The sequence below is a fragment of the Pseudophryne corroboree genome, chromosome 8, assembly GCF_028390025.1.
Source record: "Pseudophryne corroboree isolate aPseCor3 chromosome 8, aPseCor3.hap2, whole genome shotgun sequence".
NCBI classification, from domain to species: domain Eukaryota; kingdom Metazoa; phylum Chordata; class Amphibia; order Anura; family Myobatrachidae; genus Pseudophryne; species Pseudophryne corroboree.
The window spans coordinates 453,456,549-453,480,336 of NC_086451.1; the positions used below are offsets into that span (position 1 = coordinate 453,456,549).

The window sequence follows — 23,788 nt, forward strand, 5'->3', positions numbered from 1 at the left end:
CACTCTCACTTCCCCTCTCATCCTCCGGTCTGTCACTCTCACTTCCCCTCTCATCCTCCGTTCTGTCACTCTCACTTCCCCTCTCATCCTCCGTTCTGTCACTCTCACTTCCCCTCTCATCCTCCGGTCTGTCACTCTCACTTCTCCCTCTCATCCTCCGTTCTGTCACTCTCACTTCCCCTCTAATCTTCCGTACTATCACTTTTACTTCTCCCTCTCATCCTCCGTTCTGTCACTCTCACTTCTCCCTCTCATCCTCCGGTCTGTCACTCTCACTTCTCCCTCTCATCCTCTGTTCTGTCACTCTCACTTCTCCCTCTCATCCTCTGTTCTGTCACTTTCTCTTCTCCCTCTAATCCTCCGTTCTGTCACTCTCACTTCCCCTCTCATCCTCCGTTCTGTCACTCTCACTTCTCCCTCTCATCCTCCCTTCTGTCACTCTCACTTCCCCTCTCATCCTCCGTTCTGTCACTCTCACTTCCCCTCTCATCCTCCGTTCTGTCACTCTGACTTCTCCCTCTCATCCTCCGTTCTGTCACTCTCACTTCCCCTCTCATCCTCCGTTCTGTCACTCTGACTTCTCCCTCTCATCCTCCGTACTATCACTTTTACTTCTCCCTCTTATCCTCCGTTCTGTCACTTTCTCTTGTCCCCCTCTCTCTCTCTCTCTTCACCTCTCTGACTCTCTCTATTCTTATCTTCTTTCTTCACCTCTGTATCTCCCTCTATTCCGGTCTTCCTCTTTCTTCACCTCTTAACCTCTCTTTGTCTCCCTCTCTATTCCCCTTTCCCTCTCTCTTCACCTTCCTATCTCTCTATATTCCTCTCCCACCTTTATAGAGCTCTCTGTTCCACTCTCTTTGTTTCCCTGTCCCTCTCTTCACTTCTCTCTCCTCTCTTCACCTCTCTCTTCCTCTCTCCCCTCTCATCTCTCTTCCTCTCTCCCTTCTCATCTCTTCCTCTCTCTATGCCTCTCCCAACTCTCATCTCTGTTTCTCTCTCCCTACCTCTCTCTCTAATCCCCCTTCATTATCTCTCTATTCTTCTCTCCCTCTCTCTTTGCCTCTCTATCTCTCGCTTTACCTCTCTATCTCTCTCTATCCCTGTCGTTTTTATTTACTTTATGTTGAAATAATCAAAATTTGCAAAACTATTTTATGTTTATTCCTCCTTGTTTGTAGATGGTCCTTTGGCCAGTAAAGACGTTATTTTTTTTTTAATCCTGTTTGATTATTCTTAGTCTCTGTTGCTCTCTCGACCCTGCAGCTATCTTATGGCTCCAGCTCTCCAGCGCTATCCAACCGTCTAAGATTTCCAACCTTCTTCCGCACACACCCGTCGGCAACCTTGCACAATCCTACCAGGGTCCAACTCTTCAAAAAGTGGGGATGGACGAAGATTGCGACCATACAGCAGACTACTGAGGTCTTCACCTCTGTAAGTGTCTGCCAAGACATGATGGGTCAGACCAAAAGTAATATTGAAGTCGCCAGCAATGGGCTCATGTTTTTAGGTATCTCTAAAACAAAAGTACCAAACGGGTAAACTCGTACATTCTTTCTATAGTAGCAGGCCCTATAATACTCCCAGGTAGCCCCATACTACTCCCAGCAGTCTTCATATTACTCCCAGCAGGCCTAATACTACTCCCAGCAGGCCGCATACTACTACCAACAGGTACCATAATACTCCCAACAGGCCCTATCCAGCTAGCTCAATTATACTCCTGCCAAGCCCCATTCTAGTCCCTGCAGTCACCATCCAGCACGCCCTATTCTACTCCTGGCATGCCCCATTCTACTCCCAGCAGGCCCCACACTATTGCCATCAGACCTCATACTACTCCCTGCAGGCCTAGTAGGCACCTTTCGTGAGGCACCATTCTACTCCCTGCATTCCCCATTCTTCTTCCGGAAGGCCCCACATTATTTCCAGCAGGCCCTATCCTACTCCCTGCAGGCCTCACAGTAGGTTCCATTGTACTCCCAGCAGGCTTCACTGTAGGCCCCATATGACTCCCAACAGTTCCCATAAGACTCCCCCCAGGCCTCATTCTACTCTCAGCAGACCCCATATTATTCACAGTAGTCACCATACTACTCCTCATAGTCCCCATCCAGCAGGCCCCATACTACTTCCAGTAGACCCAATACTATCTCCCAGAAGTCCCCATGCAACCGACCTCATACTACTCCTGGCAGGCCCCATCCTACTCTCAGCTAGCAACACCAAATGGTCTTATGACTGCTTAGGTTCATATCTTTGTCACCTAAGAAAAATATATTACAAAATGGTTGAAAACAATTCTGAGGGATTCAGTTAAATTATGAAAACCTTGTTGGGAGTATTGATATTTTGTGTTTATTTTATTTTTTTAAATCCGTTTTTGATTATTGGGATATACTGATGACCTCACAGCTATTATCACTGAACTCTGTATAGCAAATAGTTGGCCCTCATTGTACTCATAAAGCCATACTAGGCCCAAGGGATCTCTAAATGAGATTATATCTTATGAAGGTCTATGAATATGACATTAAAAATCATTAAACCTGGCTCATTGGGCCATTAAAGTATTTATTACTTGCTTCAGTATTACTATGATGATTATTATTATTATTATTATTATTATTATTATATTTGAATAAAATCTCCACAAAGCTCATAGGCTTTTAAAAGAAGGGAGATGATATCGTAAGACCTGTCTGCAGTATCACACAACTTATTGTCTTAATAACTGGGCCTCCTTCCCCATAGAAATCCCGCAGGTCCTTCTAATTATAAGACCTGTCATACCTTTTCAGAGGCTTCACTGATTAATTCCTTCCCTTTTTAGACTCTGGACGACCTGGAGGAGCGAGTGAAAGAAGCTGGCATTGAAATCACGTTCCGACAGAGCTTCTTTTCTGACCCAACTGTTCCGGTGAAAAATCTCAAGGTACAGACTCGTGTCCTAGTCGCCTCTTGGGAGATGGCTGCTGGCTGGAATTAGAATTCATCCAGTGCAGCTTCCTTCCCGCGAGACTGAGTTTTAGTCGATGGTTAGGACTGTACTGCAACGAGTGACTCTGTGCCTGGTCAATAAAGCTCATTAATTGACTTTTCTCAACCACATTCCATCTTCTGCCTCCTCCTATTCTTTCCCTCGGCTTTCTTCTTTTGTCCATGACCTGGCGTCCCTTCTGTCACTTCTACCTTCACTTCTCCTTCAATACTCCAAAGTCTTGATCTACTCTCTATCTTCTGTGCCGGTCTCTCCTTATTGTATTGTTATTACTGCTCTTTATCTCTTCCCTTCAGCGGCAAGATGCTAGAATAATAGTCGGATTATTCTATGAAACTGAAGCACGGAAAGTCTTTTGTGAGGTAAAATGAGACGTTTCTTACTTGTTCCTCTGAGGTATATGTCGCTACTGTTGTTAGAAATGCTGCTTCTGCTTCTTCTTCTTCTTCTTCTTCTCCTCAAAATGGTGTCAACTCCAAGTTTTTGTCAGCCCTAAGTACAATGATCTTCAAATCCTGATTTTGGTTCCTATGTGTCTCTTGAACTTTTCTTTTTAAGGTCTCTTTAAAAGTCTATGGGGGATATTTTGTCAAATCTCAGAGAGAGATAAAGTGGAGTAGTTGATTGTAAGGGTAGGTCTACTAAAGCTTCTAAAAATGCAAACAACATCCATGTCATCGCTCTCCAAGATTTGATACCTCTCCCCCATATATTTGTCTGTTATTAGCCTCTATCTGCATGAAAACTCTCGAAACCCCTTCATGACTTCTTTTTCCATAAGGTCTACAAGGAACGTCTCTTTGGTAAGAAGTACGTTTGGTTCCTGATTGGTTGGTATGCCGACAACTGGTTCAAGACGCCCGACCCATCCATTAACTGCACCGTGGAGGAGATGACTCGAGCCGTGGAGGGTCACGTGACCACAGAGATAGTAATGCTGAACCCAGAAAATACGCGCGGCATCTCCAACATGGTATTTATTTATTATTTATTAACAGTTTCTTATATAGCGCAGCATATTCCGTTGCGCTTTACAATTAGAACAACAGTAATAGAACAAAACTGGGTAAAAACAGACAGACATAGAGGTAGGAAGGCCCTGCTCGCAAGCTTACAATCTATTGATGATGGTACATTTTTACCACTGCACCTCTGACTGTGCCGCGCTTGTCCTTCTTCTTTATATTGCCCCATTATGACGCATCTCTTTCACTCTCTCCCAGACATCTCAGGAGTTCATGGAGAAGCTTCAGAAGCGTCTCGGTAAGGACCCAGAAGGGGTAGGAGGTCTACAGGAGGCACCCCTTGCCTATGATGCTATTTGGGCCCTTGCTCTCGCCCTCAATAAGACCGCCTATGAACTGTCCAAGAAGGGACTGTGGCTGGAAGACTTCAACTACAACAATGACAACATCAGTCGGGAGATCTATAAGGCCATGAATTCGTCTTCCTTCGACGGCGTTTCAGTGAGTTTCCCACCATTCATCATCAGCTTGATTTATTTTGTGGTGTCATTTTCCCATCACCAGCGTTCCCCGTCGATGCGTATCATTTGTGTTCCATCATGTCATTCCTGCTGCCCTTCTCTCAGGGAGCAAGCGGATGATTCATTTCCTCATCTTTAATACATACCGTGACTTTTTCAGCATATTAAAATACAAAAATAAGGATATCGTGAAGGATTATTTCTGTAATACGTGTGCCTTTTATTTCATTGCAATTTACAATATGAAGGTTTCTTGTTTGTTTGTTTTTAAAAAGTACTTTCAAAAAATTTTTTTTAGAGAATGGTGCATCAATTTTATTATTGGTGATCGTGTATATAAATGTGATCGCTGGCGTCGTCGTTTTCAGCACCATCCACAACGTGCACGGTTTCTTTTCAGTTTGGGGATAGTTTCAAAAATCTCTCCCTGTTTATTTTATTTTTCTTCTGGCAAACTAAAGAGAGCGTGTTGCGTGGCTCTGCCGTGTTTTACAACGTTCTGGAATACTTTCCTCATTTTCAAGCCTGTTGGACCACACATCACACCAGGTTGTTGATAGTTTATCTCCATAGCACCGCACGTACACCTTCATTCATCTCTAGTGGCTGGGGTACCTGTGTCTTTTTGTCTTGCTCTTACCTACCTGAATTTCCTAACATTATCATCACCTGATTTCATTCCCACTTCATGTTTATGTCATTACGACCTTTGACATGTATCCCTACTTTAATCCCCAGGGTCACGTGGTCTTTGACGCAAGTGGTTCTCGTATGGCCTGGACACTAATAGAGCAGCTACAAGGTGGGTGATCTAAGGGCAGCAGGTTGCATCACATGTCCCAGCCGCAGAGTTGCATAGAGGACAGGGCGAGTAGTCGGGATATTTAGATGGCGATCTCTACACCCCAAATATCTACACCATCTTTAGAAGCTCACTCCGAATGACCGCTCTCCAATACAGACCACCTCCACTAAACTGATTAACAGTTAAGAATGAAAGCTGGCGCTCAGCTGGCGCTCAGGGAAAAGGAGGGTGTCCCTCAAAGCAAACTTTTTGGATATAATGGCCCAGTTGCGCATCTATCACAGGTGTCAGGTGTTTGTATTCAGTAATCTGATGCTAGAGGAACGCAGTAAGGTCTAAGCTACCTACTTCTCCGTCCTAGGTTGCCGGGTGACTTTGCAGCTGTACCAGTAACACATTATTCTACCAGATCTTTCTGTTCTGCCCAATGGTTTTAGTGGACTAGTCATATATTGGGCCATACCTGGCCATTTTTCTTATCTTTATGAACACGAGGGAAACCAGGGAAACTTGCGCTGATATCTAAATAATTAGCTGATATTGGATCAGCTGCTATTGGGTACATGGAATTTGTGCTGTAGACTGGCCCACTCTTGTTCTGCAGGTGGCATCTACAAGAAGATTGGGTACTATGACAGCACGAAAGACAACCTCTCCTGGTATAACAACGACAAATGGATCGGTGAGTGCGATATAAGATGGAACATTTGTGCACATGATCCTCACCCCCAACCAGCTTGGACAAGTCTATAAATCACTTCTGTCTGCTAATCATCAGTCCTCCATTATTTAATTCCATCTGTATTTATTTCTCGTTTCCTGTCGTCATCCTCCCTTTTGTTCTCAAACAAATGTTCTCATCAGTGCCTCTTCTTATCACTCTATATTTATCTCTGATGGCTGCATCCTCGCCTTCTCCCTCTGCTGGTTTCACTGTCTGACTCACTCTATCTATCTATCTATCTATCTATCTATCTATCTATCTATCTCTCTATCTATCTATCTATCTCATATTTAGGGGGGTCTCCTCCTGCGGACCACACCAAGGTGATCATCACTTTCCGATATGTTTCTCAGAAGCTCTTCATTTCAGTTTCGGTTCTTGCTGGACTTGGTATACTCCTGGGCTTTGTCTGTCTGTCGTTCAACATCTACAATAGTCACGTGCGGTGAGTACCAGGAATATTGAGCCCTGTACAATATCTGAAAGTGAGCAGAAGCGTGATTGGCTCACAGGGGAGAGTAGGAAACCAGTGCGAATGGCGAGGAGATGAGAGAATTGGGATGAGGGTGACTGGTTAGCAGAAGTAAGAGTGAGGATGAGTGGTGAGCAGAGGAGAGAGTGGGGATGAGGGTGAGTGGTGAACAGAGGAAAGAGTGGGGATGAGGGTGAGTTGTGGGCAGAGGAGAGAGTGGAGATGAGGGTGAGTGGTGGGCAGAGGAGAGTGGAGATGAGGGTGAGTAGTGAAGAGAGGAGAGAGTTTGGATGAGGATGAGTGGCTCACAGAGGAGAGTAGGAAACCAGTAAGAGTGGCGAGCCGAGAAGATGAGAGAGTGGGGATGAGGGTGAGTGGTGAGCAGAGGAGAGAGTGGGGATGAGGGTGAGGAGAGATTGGAGATGAAGGTAAGTGGTGAGCAGAGGAGAGAATGGGGAGGACGGTGAGTGGTGAGGAGAAAGGTGGTAAATGGTGAGTTGTGAGCAGAGGAGGAGAGAGTGGAGATGAGGGTGAGTGGTGAGGAGAGAGTGGAGATGAGGGTGAGTGGTGAGCAGAGGAGAGATGGGGGAGAGGGGATGAGAGTGAGTGGTGATCAGAGTAGAGAGTGGGGAGGAGGGTGTGTAGTGAAGAGAGGAGGGAGAGGGGATGAGAGTGAGTGGTGAGCAGAGGAGAGAGTGAGGATGAGTATTGAGTAGAAGCGAGAGTGGAGATGAGGGTGAGTGGTGAGCAGAGGAGAGAGTGGGGATGAGAGTGAGTGGTGATTAGAGGTGAAAGTGAGTGGTGAGCAGAGGAGAGAGGGGATGAGGGTGAGTTGTGAGCAGAGGAGAGAGTGAGGATGAGTGGTGAGCAGAGGCGAGAGTGGAGATGAGTGAGTGGGGATTAGGATGAGTGGTGAGTAGAGGCGAGAGTGCAGATGAGGGTGAGTGGTGAGCAGAGGATAGAGTGTGGAGGGGGGGTGTAATGAAGAGAGGGGATGAGGGTGAATGGTGAGGAGAGAGAGGGGATAAGAGTGAGTTGTGAGGGTGAGTGGAGATGAGGATGAGTGGTGAGCAGTGGAGATGAGAGTGAGTGTATAGCAGAGGAGAGAGTGAGGATGAGTGGTGAGTAGAGGGGAGAATGGAGATGAGGGAGTAGTGAGGAGGAGGGTTAGTGGGGAGGTGGCTGAATGGTGAGAAGAGAGTGCAGATGAGGGTGAATGGTGAGCAGAGGCGAGAGTGGAGATGAGAGTGAGTGGTGAGGAGAGAGTAGGGAGGGGGGGTGTAGTGAAGAGAGGGGATGAGGGTGAGTTGTAAGCAGAGGAGAGAGTGAGGGTGAGTGGTGAGCAGTGGAGAGTGAGTGTATAGCAGAGGAGAGTGTGAGGATGAGTGGTGAGTAGAGGTGAGAGTGAGTGGTGAGCAGAGGAGGGAGTAGTGAGGAGGAGGATTAGTGGGGAGTTGGGTGAGTGGTGAGCAGAGAAGAGAGTGAGGGTGAGTGGTGAGCAGAGGCGAGAGTGGAGATGAGAGTGAGTGGTGAGCAGAGGAGGGAGTAGTGAGGAGGGTGGGTGGTGAGGAGGAGGGTTAGTGGGGAGGTGGGTGAGTGGTGAGCAGAGAAGAGAGTGGGGAAGAGGGTTAGTGGGGAGGAGGGAGAGTGGTGGGCACAGTACTCCAGCAATGAGCACTCAGAAATTTCATTTGCAAAGTACAATCACTTTAAATATACAGATGTGCCCTCATACATCTTTGCTGCAGTCACGCCAAACATTTCCTCCTGCATTGTGACTAGGACGCACAAGGAGACTGAGCTGGGTAATGTGACATATGACACTTGTATATCTGTGTGCAACTGAGTCTCTGAATCTGTACATGAAGTGCCACAGTGTATCAACCGCAGCTTCTTTCCAACACAAGTTCTGTTCGGCTCCCTGTACAGACTCTACCACACGCAATATACAAGTGTCATATATCACATTACTCAGTGCAGTTTCCTCGTGCTTTCTAGTCACATCAGTTGTCGTAGTCCTCAGCTGGAGGAGATCAGCCAGGTGCAACATGCTGCCGGCTTCTTACCAGTATACCCGTGAGGTCATTAAGATTGTAAAATCCACGTGTGTATTCTATAATAGAATTTCCCCCTTGGGAGTGACAAGCATGGAGTACCTCCATCTGTAGTTCTGGACTTGGTGGACGGACAGCTGCTCCTTAATGATTGCAGTCACTGGCCTTAGCCATCAGATGGCAGCCATACAGTGGCCAGTTATATCACAGCTCTAGGAGTACCACCGTTATACACCAGGCGGGCGGGTGTATGATACATAAAGTAAGAGGGTGAGCGTCATGTTGCTTTTTCTGTATTGCAGATACATCCAGAACTCCCAACCCCACCTGAATGATGTGACGGCGGCTGGCTGCATCCTGGCTCTCGCCGCCGTGTTCCCTCTCGGCCTGGATGGGTATCACATTGAGACGTGGCACTTCCCGCTGGTGTGCCAGGTGAGAGACAGCCGCGCATGACGCAACAACAGTAGCTACAGTAGATAAGGACCTGGTGGACAGGCAGTAAGATAAGGCCCATGTATGGCCAGGCTCTCCAAGGGACACGGACTGTGTTGTTATAGGAAGGGATAGAAGGCAGGGAGATTTACCTATAGTAACGTGTAGCGTCAGTCACGCCTTGGGCCTGATTCAGAAGTGAACGCAGGGACGGCATTTTGTTCTCAGTCTGTGTGCGCGTCCGAGCCACACCTCACATGTGTCCCTATGGTTACCGCAGAAATACGCAGATCGCATTTACACCAAGGTCCCAATTTCAATGGGCGTATCTGGGTGGTAATTGGGGGAGTGGCTCACCAGATGTGGGCGGGATTAGCATAAACACTCAGTAGCAGCTGCAACAATGCCCACCTCTAACTGGGGCCCATTACTATCTATCCTGCTCTAGCTCATTGCTGGTTAGGGATGGCCATCGGTGGGCTGTCCATCGATGGTTGCCATTGATGTCACCATTGGTGATAACCATCGATGGCTCTTAAACCATCTATGGCAAACCATTGATTGTTTACACCACTCGATGCCCCCTGCTGAAAGGTTCTGGCTGGGCAGCTGGCCAATAAAAAAAAATGGGGGCAGTGCTTAGCGGGTGTCGGGGGCGGAGCTATGCCCTGTGTCCCATCACCTTGCCAAAACATAAAAAAATTTGTTTAGGCTTTACCATCGATGGAGGGAAACCACCTGGTTCTCTCCCATCGATGGCAAAAACATTCGACATCGACCATAAACCCTATTGCTGGTTGCATGTTGTTAGTAAATAGGTTCCAGTGAATAGATGGAGGCACTGGACTGACCTGGATAATAACAATACAGTGGCATGGCAGATGGAGGCTGGTTGTTACTTTATCACAGTGCAATTTATCACTCTCCAAGGCTTGATAAATCTGGGCCTTTATCTCTCTCCACAGTTTAGTCAATAGACTCTTTCATATCTATACTCCACTAGGACACATCGCCGCCTGCCTCACCGATGAGTGGTTCCCAGTGGCTGCATTCTCATTAATGTTTCTTCACCCACAAGATGGCTGCCACCACAGTATAGGGGATGGGGGTGATTTAATGATACAGTGAGATGAGGGTGATGGCGGGAGGTGGTAAGGTCACCTGTACTATATCTGTAGACTCTGTGTCCGTCCGTCCCTCTTACACTTTGTATTCTCTACCCTTCTGTGTTGTCGGATGACCCCGTCCTCCGCTGTTGGCTTCCCGCCGTGTCACACAGGCCCGACTCTGGCTCCTGGGACTGGGCTTCAGCCTGGCGTACGGCAGCATGTTTACCAAGATCTGGTGGATCCACACAGCATTCACTAAGAAGGACGACAAGAAGGAGAGGAGGAAGGTAAGGCTGTGATCCTGCGCCATCATTGGCAAGTAATGGGGGTGGGTTACTGTGGGGACCCCTGAGGGTAAGTTTACTAAACCTTCTAAAACAGAGAATTGGTGATGTTGCCCATAGCAACCAATCACATGCTGCGTAGCATTTCTATATTGCCTTTTAGAAAGTGATAAACAATTATTGGTTGCTATGGGCAACATCACCAATTCTCTGTTTTAGAAGCTGTAATACATTGGAGGAGTCTGTTCTTGAAAACAAAATGGCTGCCAGAGTATGGCTCCTAGATATTGGTGATAACAGTAATGTCTCAGAATGCTTCCATGGAGTTATTGTTAGGAAGTAATTGTAGATACTGTATTGTGCGAGCATTCTTCAGCGTTTCATCGGAGTTTAGGCCAGTAGGTGGCACTACTCTATTGGTATCTGTTGTTGCTTCATTATAGCTGAGCATGTGGTGTATTTGTATGGTAAATGGCCAAGGGCCGATGATTTCCATAAAGCAGAGTCCAGGCCCTGATGGAACGTAAAACAGAGGAGCGGAGCTGTGTCTTACCCTGAGCTATTCACCCTTACATGTATGCTGTTTTGGGGTCTACTCATGAAGCAGTGAAAAGAGTGGAGAAGTGAGCCAGTGGAGAAGTTGCCCATTGCAACCAATCAGCATTGAAGTAACATTTATAATTTGCATACTATACAATTGTACGGAGCAGCTGATTGGTTGCCATGGGCAACTTCTCCACTGGCTCACTTCTCCACACTTTTCACTGCATCATGAATAGACACCTTGGTCTGATATGGTGAAAAATGGGTGCCGAGAACTACTAGGTAATGTGGGTTTATCTGTTTGGGTGTCATTTACGAGGTTTAGATCTGCAACGTGGACACCGGTGTGGGGGCTCATGTGCAGAATGATGTATGCGTGTCCCTGTGGTGCCCATGCTAGCGTCTGTATGTCGACGGGAGAGCGGCGGGAAGGGGTGGGCAAGTGTGCAGTGATTACAGTGCTCGGGCTGTGGTGCATCATATGCGGTGATGACGACTGGCAGCCGCGTCGGTTTGGATGATTGCACCTGGACCCCTCTTACTGATATAAGTCATTGGTGTGGCCGCTATGGGTGTGGATCATTGGTCAACCTGTATCAGGTCAACTCCATATGGTCGACGTGCATGCAACTGGCTTAACAGGGTCATTAGGTCGACACTTGAAATGGTCGACAGGTACAAAAGGTCGACACAGTGAAAAAGCCAACATGGAAATGGTCAACACAAAAAAAAAAAGTTGTTTTGGGTGTCATTTTCAACTTTAAACCACGTGGAACCCCAAATTAGTGTACCGCTTCGCCCGCCACGCTTCAGGCAGGGTTCCTATTCCCAGTCACAGTCCACGTGGAACCCCAATTAGTGTGCCGCTTCGCCGGCCACATTTCAGGCAGGGTTCCTATTCCCAGTCCCAGTCCACGTGGAACCCCAATTAGTGTACCGCTTCGCCCGCCACGCTTCAGGCAGGGTTCCTATTCCCAGTCACAGTCCACGTGGAACTCCAATTAGTGTACCGCTTCGCCCGCCACGCTTCAGGCAGGGTTCCTATTCCCAGTCACAGTCCACGTAGAACCCCAATTAGTGTACCGCTTCGCCCGCCACGCTTCAGGCAATGTTCCTATTCCCAGTCACAGTCCACGTAGAACCCCAATTAGTGTACCGCTTCGCCCGCCACGTTTCAGGCAGGGTTCCTATTCCCAGTCACAGTCCATGTGGAACCCCAATTAGTGTACCGCTTCGCCCGCCACGTTTCAGGCAGGGTTCCTATTCCCAATCACAGTCCACGTGGAACCCTAATTAGTGTACCGCTTTGCTCGCCACGCTTCAGGCAATGTTCCTATTCCCAGTCACAGTCCACGTGGAACCCCAATAAGTGTACCGCTTCACCCGCCACGCTTCAGGCAGGGTTCCTATTCCCAATCACAGTCCACGTGGATGGTAAAGGATGAAAAAGTGGAAAATAAAAAACCTTGTGTAGACCATATGTGTGTCAACCTTTTGTCATGTCGACCATTTGAACCTCTCAACCTAAAGCAATGTCGAAATTTTTACCATGTTGACCTTTTGTACCTGTTGCATGTCGATCGTATGGGGTTGACCTACTGACTGTCGACCTCTTATCCGGATAGCGGGCGCTGTGTTATGTGACGCTGCTGAATTATGCAGCGGGAGGAAAATGTGTACAGTGTTTATTTCAATTAGTACTTTTTATTTTGTATAGAATTGTATTTCACGTTGTAAATGGGACTTTTTCAGTGATTAATTACTCTGTCCAGACACTGTTGTTATCTTGTGTATATGACTCTTCATTACCGTATTATGTTGTACAGGTTGGGTAATGAGACTTCTAGCATTCGCTACTAACATTCTCTCTGGTGTAACCCAGGCGCACGCTTACTGTTCTCTCTGGTGTAACCCAGGCGCACGCTTACTGTTCTCTCTGGTGTAACCCAGGCGCACGCTTACTGCACTCTGGTGTAACCCAGGCGCACGCTTACTGTTCTCTCTGGTGTAACCCAGGCGCACGCTTACAGCACTCTGGTGTAACCCAGGCACACGTTTAGTGCTCTCTCTGGTGTAACCCAGGCGCACGCTTACTGTTCTCTCTGGTGTAACCCAGGCGCACGCTTACTGCACTCTGGTGTAACCCAGGCGCACGCTTACTGCTCTCTCTGGTGTAACCCAGGTGCACGCTTACTGCTCTCTCTGGTGTAACCCAGGCGCACGCTTACTGCTCTCTCTGGTGTAACTCAGGCGCACGCTTACTGCACTCTGGTGTAACCCAGGTGCACGCTTACTGCACTCTCTGGTGTAACCCAGGTGCACGCTTACTGCACTCTCTGGTGTAACCCAGATGCACGCTTACTGTTCTCTGGTGTAACCCAGTTGCACACTTACTGCTCTCTCTGGTGTAACTCAGGCGCATGCTTACTGTTCTCTCTGGTGTAACCCAGATGCACGCTTACTGTTCTCTGGTGTTACCCAGTAGCACACTTACTGCTCTCTCTGGTGTAACTCAGGTGCACGCTTACCGTTCTCTCTGGTGTAACCCAGATGCACGCTTACTGTTCTCTGGTGTAACCCAGTTGCACACTTACTGTTCTCTCTGGTGTAACCCAGATGCACGCTTACTGTTCTCTCTGGTGTAATCCAGGCGCACGCTTACTGCTCTCTCTGGTGTAACCCAGGCGCACGCTTACTGCTCTCTGGTGTAACTCAGGCGCATGCTTACTGCACTCTCTGGTGTAACTCAGGCGAATGCTTACTGTTCTCTCTGGTGTAACCCAGATGCACGCTTACTGTTCTCTGGTGTAACCCAGTTGCACACTTACTGTTCTCTCTGGTGTAACACAGATGCACGCTTACTGTTCTCTCTGGTGTAATCCAGGTACACACTTGCTGCTCTCTCTGGTGTAACCCAGGCGCACGCTTACTGCTCTCTCTGGTGTAACCCAGGCGCACGCTTACTGTTCTCTCTGGTGTAACCCAGGTACACACTTACTGTTCTGTCTGGTGTAACCCAGGTGCACGCTTACTGTTCTGTCTGATGTAACCCAGGTCCACACTTACTGTTCTCTCTGGTGTAACCCAGGCGCACGCTTACTGTTCTGTCTGATGTAACCCAGGTGCATGTACTATTCTCTCCTGGTGTAACCCAGGTACATGTACTATTCTCTCCTGGTGTAACCCAGGCACATGTACTATTCTCTCCTGGTGTAACCCAGGCACATGTACTATTCTCTCCTGGTGTAACCCAGGCACATGTACTATTCTCTCCTGGTTTAACCCAGGCACATGTACTATTCTCTCCTGGTTTAACCCAGGCACATGTACTATTCTCTCCTGGTGTAACCCAGGCACATGTATTATTCTCTCCTGGTGTAACCCAGGCACATGTACTATTCTCTCCTGGTTTAACCCAGGCACATGTACTATTCTCTCCTGGTGTAACCCAGGCACATGTACTATTCTCTCCTGGTGTAACCCAGGCACATGTACTATTCTCTCCTGGTGTAACCCAGGCACATGTACTATTCTCTCCTGGTGTAACCCAGGCACATGTACTATTCTCTCCTGGTGTAACCCAGGTGCATGTACTATTCTCTCCTGGTGTAACCCAGGCACATGTACTATTCTCTCCTGGTGTAACCCAGGCACATGTACTATTCTCTCCTGGTGTAACCCAGGCACATGTACTATTCTCTCCTGGTGTAACCCAGGCACATGTACTATTCTCTCCTAGCAGGGAGTGGCACCAAAATGCTGGCTCCTCCGCACTGACTGGGAGCTAGGTGCTGCTTCCCGCGAGGTCACGCCTCCGTTTGCAGAACGCAGGGAGTGTTATTTGGCGCACTGGTTGTCACCGGCCGCAGTGCCGCCACTGGGCACATGTACTACTGTTCTCTCCTGGTGTAAACCTTTGCTGGAGAGAGACATTCATTTTATCCTTGCGCTTTTCAAGGTAAAATGCCTTTAACGCCTCGTGATCCGCATACACTCTACAGGGCACCGCCCTGTGCACGCTCCGGAATTTTAATCGTGTTATAACCTATGTGTTAAAATGACATCTGCTGATCTGATGCTTACATTAATGTATTAAGTTCCTTGAGGTCAGCGTAGGTACGTCTGTGGGGAATTGCTCTAATTTGATTGCTGGATACCACAAAGGCTGTACAGAGATTATTATGTGTGTAATTATAATTCTACGTACAGTTAATATGCAGGTTTAGTGTTTTGTACAGTGTGTGTGTGTGTGTGTGTGTGTGTGTGTGTGTGTGTGTGTGTGCGTCTGCCGATCTGCTAATTTTATATCTGCTTCACTTGTGTTCAGCGTATATAGTTTTACCTGTCCCTCCCTACCTGCTGTGTGTTAGGGAGTACATGTGTCTCTTCCTCCTGCTCTCTGATTGGCTGATTGCTTGCAGTTCGGGGCAGACGAGTACATCCCGTTCCATCACAAAGATTAATATATTTGCCCTGTATTAATATAGATGCTGTTCTTCAATAATACTGCAGTCGTCATATATGAGTAAAGCTGTAGTATTTATTAAACTAGGTAAAGTATCACCTACTGAGGGCCAGTTATCAAGTGGTCGGATGGGACTACAGCTCCAGGCCTCCACATGAAAATAGGCCCATCATTGTGACACTTTGGGGCTGACAGTGTAGGGAGTGGCCACACCCACACAGCGCTGGCCACACCTACACATCACTGGCCACACCCACACAGCTCCTCTGCTTCTCACAATAGGCAATTGATCATTTTCAGCCCCAGGCCCATGTGGCCTTAATTCCAGCCTTGCACTTACTATTTAATATTGGCCCTCATTCCGAGTTGATCGCTCGCTAGCTACTTTTTGCAGCCGTGCAAACGTATAGTCGCCGCCCACGGGGGAGTGTATTTTCGCTTTGCAAGTGTGCGATCGCGTGTGCAGCCGAGCGGGACGAAAACGTATTTTTACAGTTTCTGAGTAGCTCTGAACTTACTCAGCCCTTGCGATCACTTCATCCTGTCTGGTTCCGGAAACTGACGTCAGACACCCGCCCTGCAAACGCCCGGACACGCCTGCGTTTTCCCTACCACTCCCAGAAAACGGTCAGTTGACACCCACAAACGCCTTCTTCTTCCTGTCAATCTCCTTGCGATCGGCTGTGCGAATGGAATCTTCGCTAGAAGCGTTGCACAGCAACAATGCTGTTTGTACCCGTACGACGCGCGTGCGCATTGTGGTGCATACGCATGCGCAGTAGTAACCTGATCGCTGCACTGTGAAAATCGGCAGCGTGCGATCAACTCGGAATGAGGGCCTTTGTGCTATCACATGTGTCTGGGGCCTTCTGTCACCGTGTGATATCTTTAGCACAGACCCAGAGCTTTTGTAAATGTTATATGACAGTTAATACTCCAGGAATTTATATTAATCCTCATTTTTCCGTGTGTTATCTGCTGACAGGAGTATAGCTGTCTTCTACTAATGAGCTGTCATATAGTAATGTCGCATACCAGAGATAATACCAATATAATGTACACATTATGAGGATGATGCAGAAGCACCAAAAAAAGCTTTGCTGCGGCGTTGTCACTCAGAATGCGGCAGTAATGACAGTATTTACAGATGCTAACACTAATCATTTAAGGGATTACAATTCCCTTAGGGCTCATCCACATCATAGATTAATGTTCACATGTCTGTACACTACCGTATGTTTAGCCAAAATATGTTTCTTGTTGACACACGCTAAAAGCCGATCAAACACATGAACATTTCTCCAAGTCTTTTTTTTTTTTTTTTTCCTTTACTTTGTCGCAGGTGGGCGGTCATGATGTGGGTTTTACTTAAGATGCCAACATGAAGAGTATTGGAATAGCGCTCTTGCGATCCCCAGCCCCTTACAGCACACTTTAATCCACAGTTATTACACATATGTGACATGGGCCTCTCAAGGCACGTGAATTCATAGAGCATAGACATATCGCTGATAAACTTTTAGGATTTATTGAGAAAATATCTCCAGGGTTAAATTTCAAAGAAAAACTTGCAAATAAACCAGACATAGTGTTATGATGTGCACAGATTGGCTTCAAGTTAATAAAAAGGAATAAAAGACAGAACCCCAGGTTATCTGACTCTGAGGTTTAGGTGAATTGTGTGGGGGAGTCCACATGAGGCAGAAGATTGGACTACTCCTAGCATGCAGCTACTCCCTTGTAGAGTGCACACTGAGTAGTGTGGTCTTCTGATCCTTATAGTCCCACAACCACTCTTTCCCCAGCAGCCCCCACCCTTTTCCAGGCTGAAAAAGACTGCTTTCTTTGTTCTTACAAGATCTGTGAAGATACAAATTAGGTTGTCTAGGAACTCTTCCAGCCTGCTTGTCTGTGTCCAAGGGCTTGAATAAGGGCCACCTACTGTACAAAGCAAACACTATTTCCAGAAAAGTTTAGCCTACAAAAGATTCTCAGTTAACACCTTGCCACTTGGTTCAGCGAGTTATTACTCATTGTATCTTGAGCACAGTGTACCCAGGGCACACAGAATGCATATAGTCATGATCCGTGACTTTGAGGAATCACCGTAACTCCTGACGACAGCGGCAAACTCTATGTATTTTTCCAACACATAAAGGGATGAGTTGAGTAGCACACAAAGTGAGTGTTGTGCTGACGGCTGAGGAACCCAGATTTACCGCTATATGCTAATACAAGAATCCGTAGGGCTAATACCAGGTCTGCATTCGGGAAGCTGTGCCTAAAGACTTAGACATTCACATTGGTGCCAATAAGCCCAAAATCTGATGGAAGATTGGCAGACTCTTCATTAGTTGTAAAGCGTTTCCAAACTAGTCCTAATATAGAATCACTTGGCCCATCTACATACACACACTTACACGCTAGGGCTAATTTTATGGCGGGAGCCAATTAACCTACCAGTTTACTGTATTATTGGATTGTGGGAGGAAACTGGAGTACCTGGAAGAAACCCATGCAAGCACAGGGAGGATATACAAACTCCACACAGTTAGGGCCATGATATATAATATATACCACGACCTAAATGCTGTGAGACAGTAATGGTAACTATTACACCATCCGTACTGGATGGACAAGCATGAGAAGAGAAGAGAAGGATGAGAAGAGAAGAGAAGAGAAGAGAAGAGAAGGATGAGAAGATAAGAGAATGACAAGGATGAAAAGAAAATGGATCACCATTACAAAATTAGACATAAAGGAATATCACATGCCAGGAATAATGCATAGACATAAGTATGTTTTATATATATATATATATATATATATATATATAAATAGTATTTGCATTCGGCACTCATGAAATAAACATCACAGTCAGCTTGCCCAGTGCCCTCTAAATCAACTTTGCAGGTTGAAGATATAAGCACAATGAAGCGGCACTCCAGGACTTAATTCAAATAAACGGGTCCAGTCTCCCGATTTTGATGTGCAACGTTTCGGTTTTAATCACAAACCTTCGTCAGGCATATACATTCATGTATATGCCTGACGAAGGTTTGTGATTAAAACCGAAACGTTGCACATCAAAATCGGGAGACTGGACCCGCTTATTTGAATTAAGTCCTGGAGTGCTGCATCATTGTGCTTATATATATATATATATATATATATATATATATATATATATATATATATATATATATAGTCCCATTGATCTGGCTCTCCTTTAAGCTCATTACTGCACCGGGTGCCTCTGTAATTCTTTAGATAGACAGGCAGCAGGTGCGGCACTCCTGGTGACTTTACCAATAAAAGCTCTGAGACAGGCAGAATATAAAATATGACGTTTCAATGCCGCTTTTATTCTGGCATTTTCCTCATTTTACTTGAGGAAAATGCCCAAATAAAAGCGGCATTGAAACGTCGTATTTCATATTCTGCCTGTCTGAGAGCTTTTATTGGTAAAGTCACCAGGAGTGCCGCATATATACATATACAGTGCAAATTTCCAGACACACTTCATGTTGAATGAAACCACTTTTTGTAACAAACATATTGAAAGAAATAATTTAAATTAAATATAAACTAATAAATGGGGATATTTATATGATTGCACCATTAATTCCTTTAAATTAAGAGTGTAAGGAAGCTGTGAGCATTGTGTTCCCCAGAAGTCAGCTGTGGTCGGTGCAGCAGCCGCCCCCCTGTAGAGACGCCAGTGGAGCGGAGCGGGGAGTCAGAGAGAGAGAGGAGGGGGGAGAGAAATAACATTTATGGGGTGAGGGTTAGAGATCAGAAGAGACATAAGAGGCAGAAAATTGTGCCATAGTCACAGAGTCCATTAATTTCATCCCTCTGTAAATAGTAATTGTGTTGATCCACTACAGGGGGTAAAAACTTCCCAGCGGGAGCAGCTGCTGAGTGAACCTGACTAGGAGAAGGGGTATTGTGCTGGCTGTCATTATTAGACAGAGGAATGCAGGGGACAGTGTAAGGCTGGGCAGTCCTGGGCAGCTTGTTGTGGCACTACAAGCCCCAGCAAGCAGGGCATTTGGCTGATCTCTGTGGTGATCCCTTCTGCCTTTCTCACTATCGTGATTAGGGAGAACATAACAGATCAGAGATCCTGCACAGAATTATCTGCAGGAAGAGAGTTCTCTGAAAGTCCTGATTTGCCAGGGAAAAATTTATCTGGTTTTGGGCTATAACTAGTTTGCAAAGTAAATGTCTCAGCCAATGAGCTGTCTTCATAATAATAATAATCATACTTATAATAATACGCTGCAATGTACACAAGGGGACTGTCACTATGGCAACCATTCTAGTTTTGTTTAAAAAAAAATCCTCAGGTTGTTGCTATGGGTCACAGAACTCTTTTGTACGCCACTTCCCTTTTGTAAAGCTTTAACATATGAAGTATCTGGTGGCATAAAAACGAACTGTAGACATTTCACAACCTCCCATTTGAAGCACCCCCATTGCTCTCATAGGGATGGACATCGGAAACCGATGGTTTGCAACCTTCGATGTTCCCAATCTGATGATTTCCATCTCGCATCTCATCTCATGGCCGTCCATATGTTCTTGGTAGTCAAACCAGACCAAGGGGGAGATTTATCAAAGCTTGGAGACCGATAACATGGACGGAGATAAAAGTACCAGCCAGTCAGCTCCTAATGCTGGGTATACACTGATCGATATATCTGCAGATCAATGGATCTGCACATTGGCGTTTCTATAATGGGTGCGGTGCACACGGGCCCTTGAGTCCCGGGGCGGCCCACACCGCACACACTGCACCCATTTCTCCTATATTTACCTTTCCGGAGTCCATCACTGACCGTGTGTGGGCCCCCTCTTCTCCCGTAGCCGTCGCGCCGCTGCTAGTGTACTGACCACTAGATACTCTGGCACAGTGCCAGAGTCTACAGCGCATGCGCAGGACTCTGGAAAAATGGCACGGCGGCCTTTTACGGAGTCCTGGCATGCGCTGTAGACTCTGGCACTGTGCCAGAGTCTAGAGCACTGAGGGCGCTAGCAGCGGCGTGACGGCTACGGGAGAGGAGGGGGCCCACACACAGAGTCTGCACACGGGTCCCCTCCTCTCTAGGGACGCCCCTGGATCTGCAGCTATATCTATAGCCGGATCGGGCAGTAGGTTGTATACACACTGCCCGATCATTCGTGACTGACGTCACAGACTGGGCGTGCATTTACATGCGGCCGCCCTGTACAGCCGTCAATCACCGGCAACTGGTGCAGTATGTGTACGAGCGGTCGGCTGACCGCCCGTACACACACAACGATGCACCAGTATATCTGTAGATATATTGGTCATCCTGTGTGCTGCAGGGCCGACGTGATATATCTGTGAACGACGGCGTTCACAGACATCGTTGGTACACACTGGCCGACGGGCCAGCGATATATCGGCCGTTCAATAGAACGGGCGATATATCGGCCAGTGTGTACCCCGCTTAACTGTGATTTTTCAAACAGAACCTGTAACATGGCAGTTGGAGGCTGATTGGTTGGTACTTTATCTCTCTCCTCGCTATGATAAATCTCCCCCCAGGCCTTCCCCTGCTAAAAGCTCTGGCCCTGCCTACGTCTCCTCCACTCCCATTACAGACAGGAGTACTTTACTCTCCCATTAGGCGGGCTACCTGTTTAGGAGAGGGAGCGGAAGGGACCTCTGAGGAGCCGCCTGTAAAAAAAAAACACTTAGACAAGAGAGAATAAGAAATGAGCTTAGTGCCCCTTTAAATAACCCTCCCAGTCTTTTCCCCAGACGTGCTGCAGGATGAAGCTTTCCCCTTGGATTTAGGTGGCACTGACAGGCGTAGCGAGATGACGGCGACTGGGGAATCGGGCTACTGAGGGGGGCTGGTGGGCAGCAAGCTCATTTTTTATTTTCCTTTTGCTTCGTGTTTCCGTGGCAACAGACAGCGACGCAATGCAGGAGCCTCACACTTGTGCCCCCTCCACCTCATCTGTACAGAGGCAGAATCACACCTCATCATGAGGAGAGATTACAGAGGAAATAGCGCCAATCAGACTTAATATAGAAGATGGAGTATGACAAATAACAGCAGACGGCAGTACACAGAGTCTGGTGCCTTATCTGAGCAGATCCTGTGCTGTTCCCCCTGCAAACCCCCCCCGGTCATATCCCACATCCATCGCCCCTTCTCCTGTCATCCGTCTCCCGTGTCCTCCATCTATACACTATGGGGGTTATCCGGAGTTGATCGCTAGCTGCCGTTGTTCGCAGCGCAGCGATCAGGCAAAAAAAATTTGCATTTCTGCGCATGCGTATGGTGCGCACGCGCGTCGTACTTTCACAAAAGCCGACGTAGTTTCACACAAGGTCTAGCGACGCTTTGCAATTGCACTGCTCGCCGCAGAGTGATTGACGGGAAGTGGGTGTTTCTGAGTGTGCTGAAAAACGCAGGCGTGCCAGATAAAAACGCAGGAGTGGTGGGGGAAACGGAGGCGTGGTTGGCCGAACGCAGGGCGTGTTTGTGACGTCAAAACAGGAACTAAACAGTCTGAAGTGATCGCTAGCTAGGAGTAAGTTTCGAGCTACTCTGAAACTGCACAATTTTTTTTTTTGTAGCAGCGCTGCAATCCTTTCGTTCACACTTCTGCTAAGCTAAGATACACTCCCTGAGGGCGGCGGCCTAGCGTGTGCACTGCTGCTAAAAGCAGCTAGCGAGCGAACAACTCGGAATGAGGGCCTACACCCAGCTGCAGTAATGATCTGGTGCTCCCACCCTCTGTGAGGAAGGGGTGGGGGCTTGTCGGCCTTGCAAGTGGTTATTACCCATCTGACCTGTTGCTTTCTTGGTGAAAGCTGCGCTGCGCGTCATGTTGTCTGATGTTATTGCACTGGAATTACTGGGTTTGTATAGTGGGAGAGGCCCACTGCGCCGTCATGCCGCTTGCACTTCTCCTTTCTACCTTGAAACAGCCGCCTGGCTCTTGATGGCAACTTTGGTTCCCTTGTTGCAGCAACTTGGCTGCAGTTTGTAACTCTGAACCATGAAAGCCGTTGGAATTTTACTTCCCCCGTACATGCGTTGCTCACATTGTGTCGGCTTTGATATATTGGTATACCTGGGCCATCCTGCAGCTTTTACTAATTACATTGTATTACGCGTCAGGCTTCCATGTCAGATTTTCTGACAGCTCTTTTTTTTTTTTATTATCCAGTGATCTGTGTATTTTTTGTGTGTTTTTTTCGTTGGATATAGCATAGATCTGCTTTACTTTCTGCACTGGATACAGTTGTATCTGCTGTACAGCTCTGTGCCATATCCAAAGGTAATGCAAATGAATAACTGTCTTTTGGGGAGATGCATCAGCCCTTCTAAAGAGGAAATTCAGCTTCTGTCAACTTATAGAAGGTGCTAGATAAATGATAGCTAGACACTGTTTTTAGTTGCTACGGGCAACTTCTCAATTTCTTCTCTTAGTTAGATGGTATTATGTATAAAGGGGGCTCGTTAAAACCTAAGAAGTTAAAGTTGCCTGACGGTGGAAACCTCCCTTTGAATAATAAGCAGCTGGTGCTATGTGATGTATGGGTCCTAATAAAACGTTCTGTGCCGTCCCGTAACGCCATATACCGCAGTCTCACAGGGATTGGCTGAGAACATTGCGCCGGCGGCCCAAGTTTACTGCACGATTTGATACATACATCATCATAGTACATAAGCCATGGTACACACCACGGTTCTATATCCTAATCTGCGGACGGTAATACTCTGAGCCGTGCCTGCAGGCCTGCACTTAGTACCATAGTTATTACCATGCCGGTGATTTATAATAGCTTATCACTGTAATGGCCTCGTTTCTGCCGCCTGGGTTACTTTGTCTCGGCGCGTTATTAATGGATCTCCGTGCCCCGTTCCCGCCGTCTTGTCAGTTTGTGACATTTCATCCCGGTCTCCGCTCTGGATTATAGGGTTATAAATCTCTTGTTTGCCTCTTTTTTTCATTACACTGTACTTGTCACCTTAAGATAATGTCTCCGGCTGTTGGATAAATCTTTGGGTGGAATATAATCAGCGCCGCACATCTGTGAGCTATACCCAATAAAATATGTCCTGTCTCCCGCTCCCGGAATTGGGGTCTGCGCACCCCGCTCAGGAAATGCATTGTTCCTGATTTGTGTTAGGAATGCAGCTCGCGACGTTAAAGTGGCCTTTGTTAAAGCGAGGTTCTCCGCTGACTATAAAACACCGACGACCAATAGATGGGCGCGCATTATCTCCTTATAAACGGTGTTCTCGGCTATAATTGGTGCTTAGTTACAGCTTTCAGCACTCCATTGTTTATTAGGACTGCGATGCGTTGCAATCATTTGGAAGTGGGGACCCCCTGCAGGGCTGTGTACACA

General features: G+C 47.1%; 1 protein-coding gene across 3 annotated transcripts in view; it reads left to right on the top strand.

Annotated features, from left to right (window-relative positions):
• GABBR1 (gamma-aminobutyric acid type B receptor subunit 1) overlaps positions 1-23,788 on the top strand; it is a 236,394-nt gene that overhangs the window by 163,614 nt on the left and 48,992 nt on the right. For all 3 annotated transcript variants that reach the window (XM_063938299.1, XM_063938300.1, XM_063938301.1), the window contains 10 exons: positions 1,267-1,437; positions 2,837-2,938; positions 3,301-3,366; positions 3,786-3,977; positions 4,228-4,470; positions 5,229-5,292; positions 5,900-5,977; positions 6,314-6,464; positions 8,848-8,980; positions 10,260-10,376. In XM_063938299.1, the coding sequence (XP_063794369.1) occupies positions 1,267-1,437; positions 2,837-2,938; positions 3,301-3,366; positions 3,786-3,977; positions 4,228-4,470; positions 5,229-5,292; positions 5,900-5,977; positions 6,314-6,464; positions 8,848-8,980; positions 10,260-10,376 (1,317 nt within the window). The remainder of the gene's footprint in view (positions 1-1,266; positions 1,438-2,836; positions 2,939-3,300; positions 3,367-3,785; positions 3,978-4,227; positions 4,471-5,228; positions 5,293-5,899; positions 5,978-6,313; positions 6,465-8,847; positions 8,981-10,259; positions 10,377-23,788) is intronic.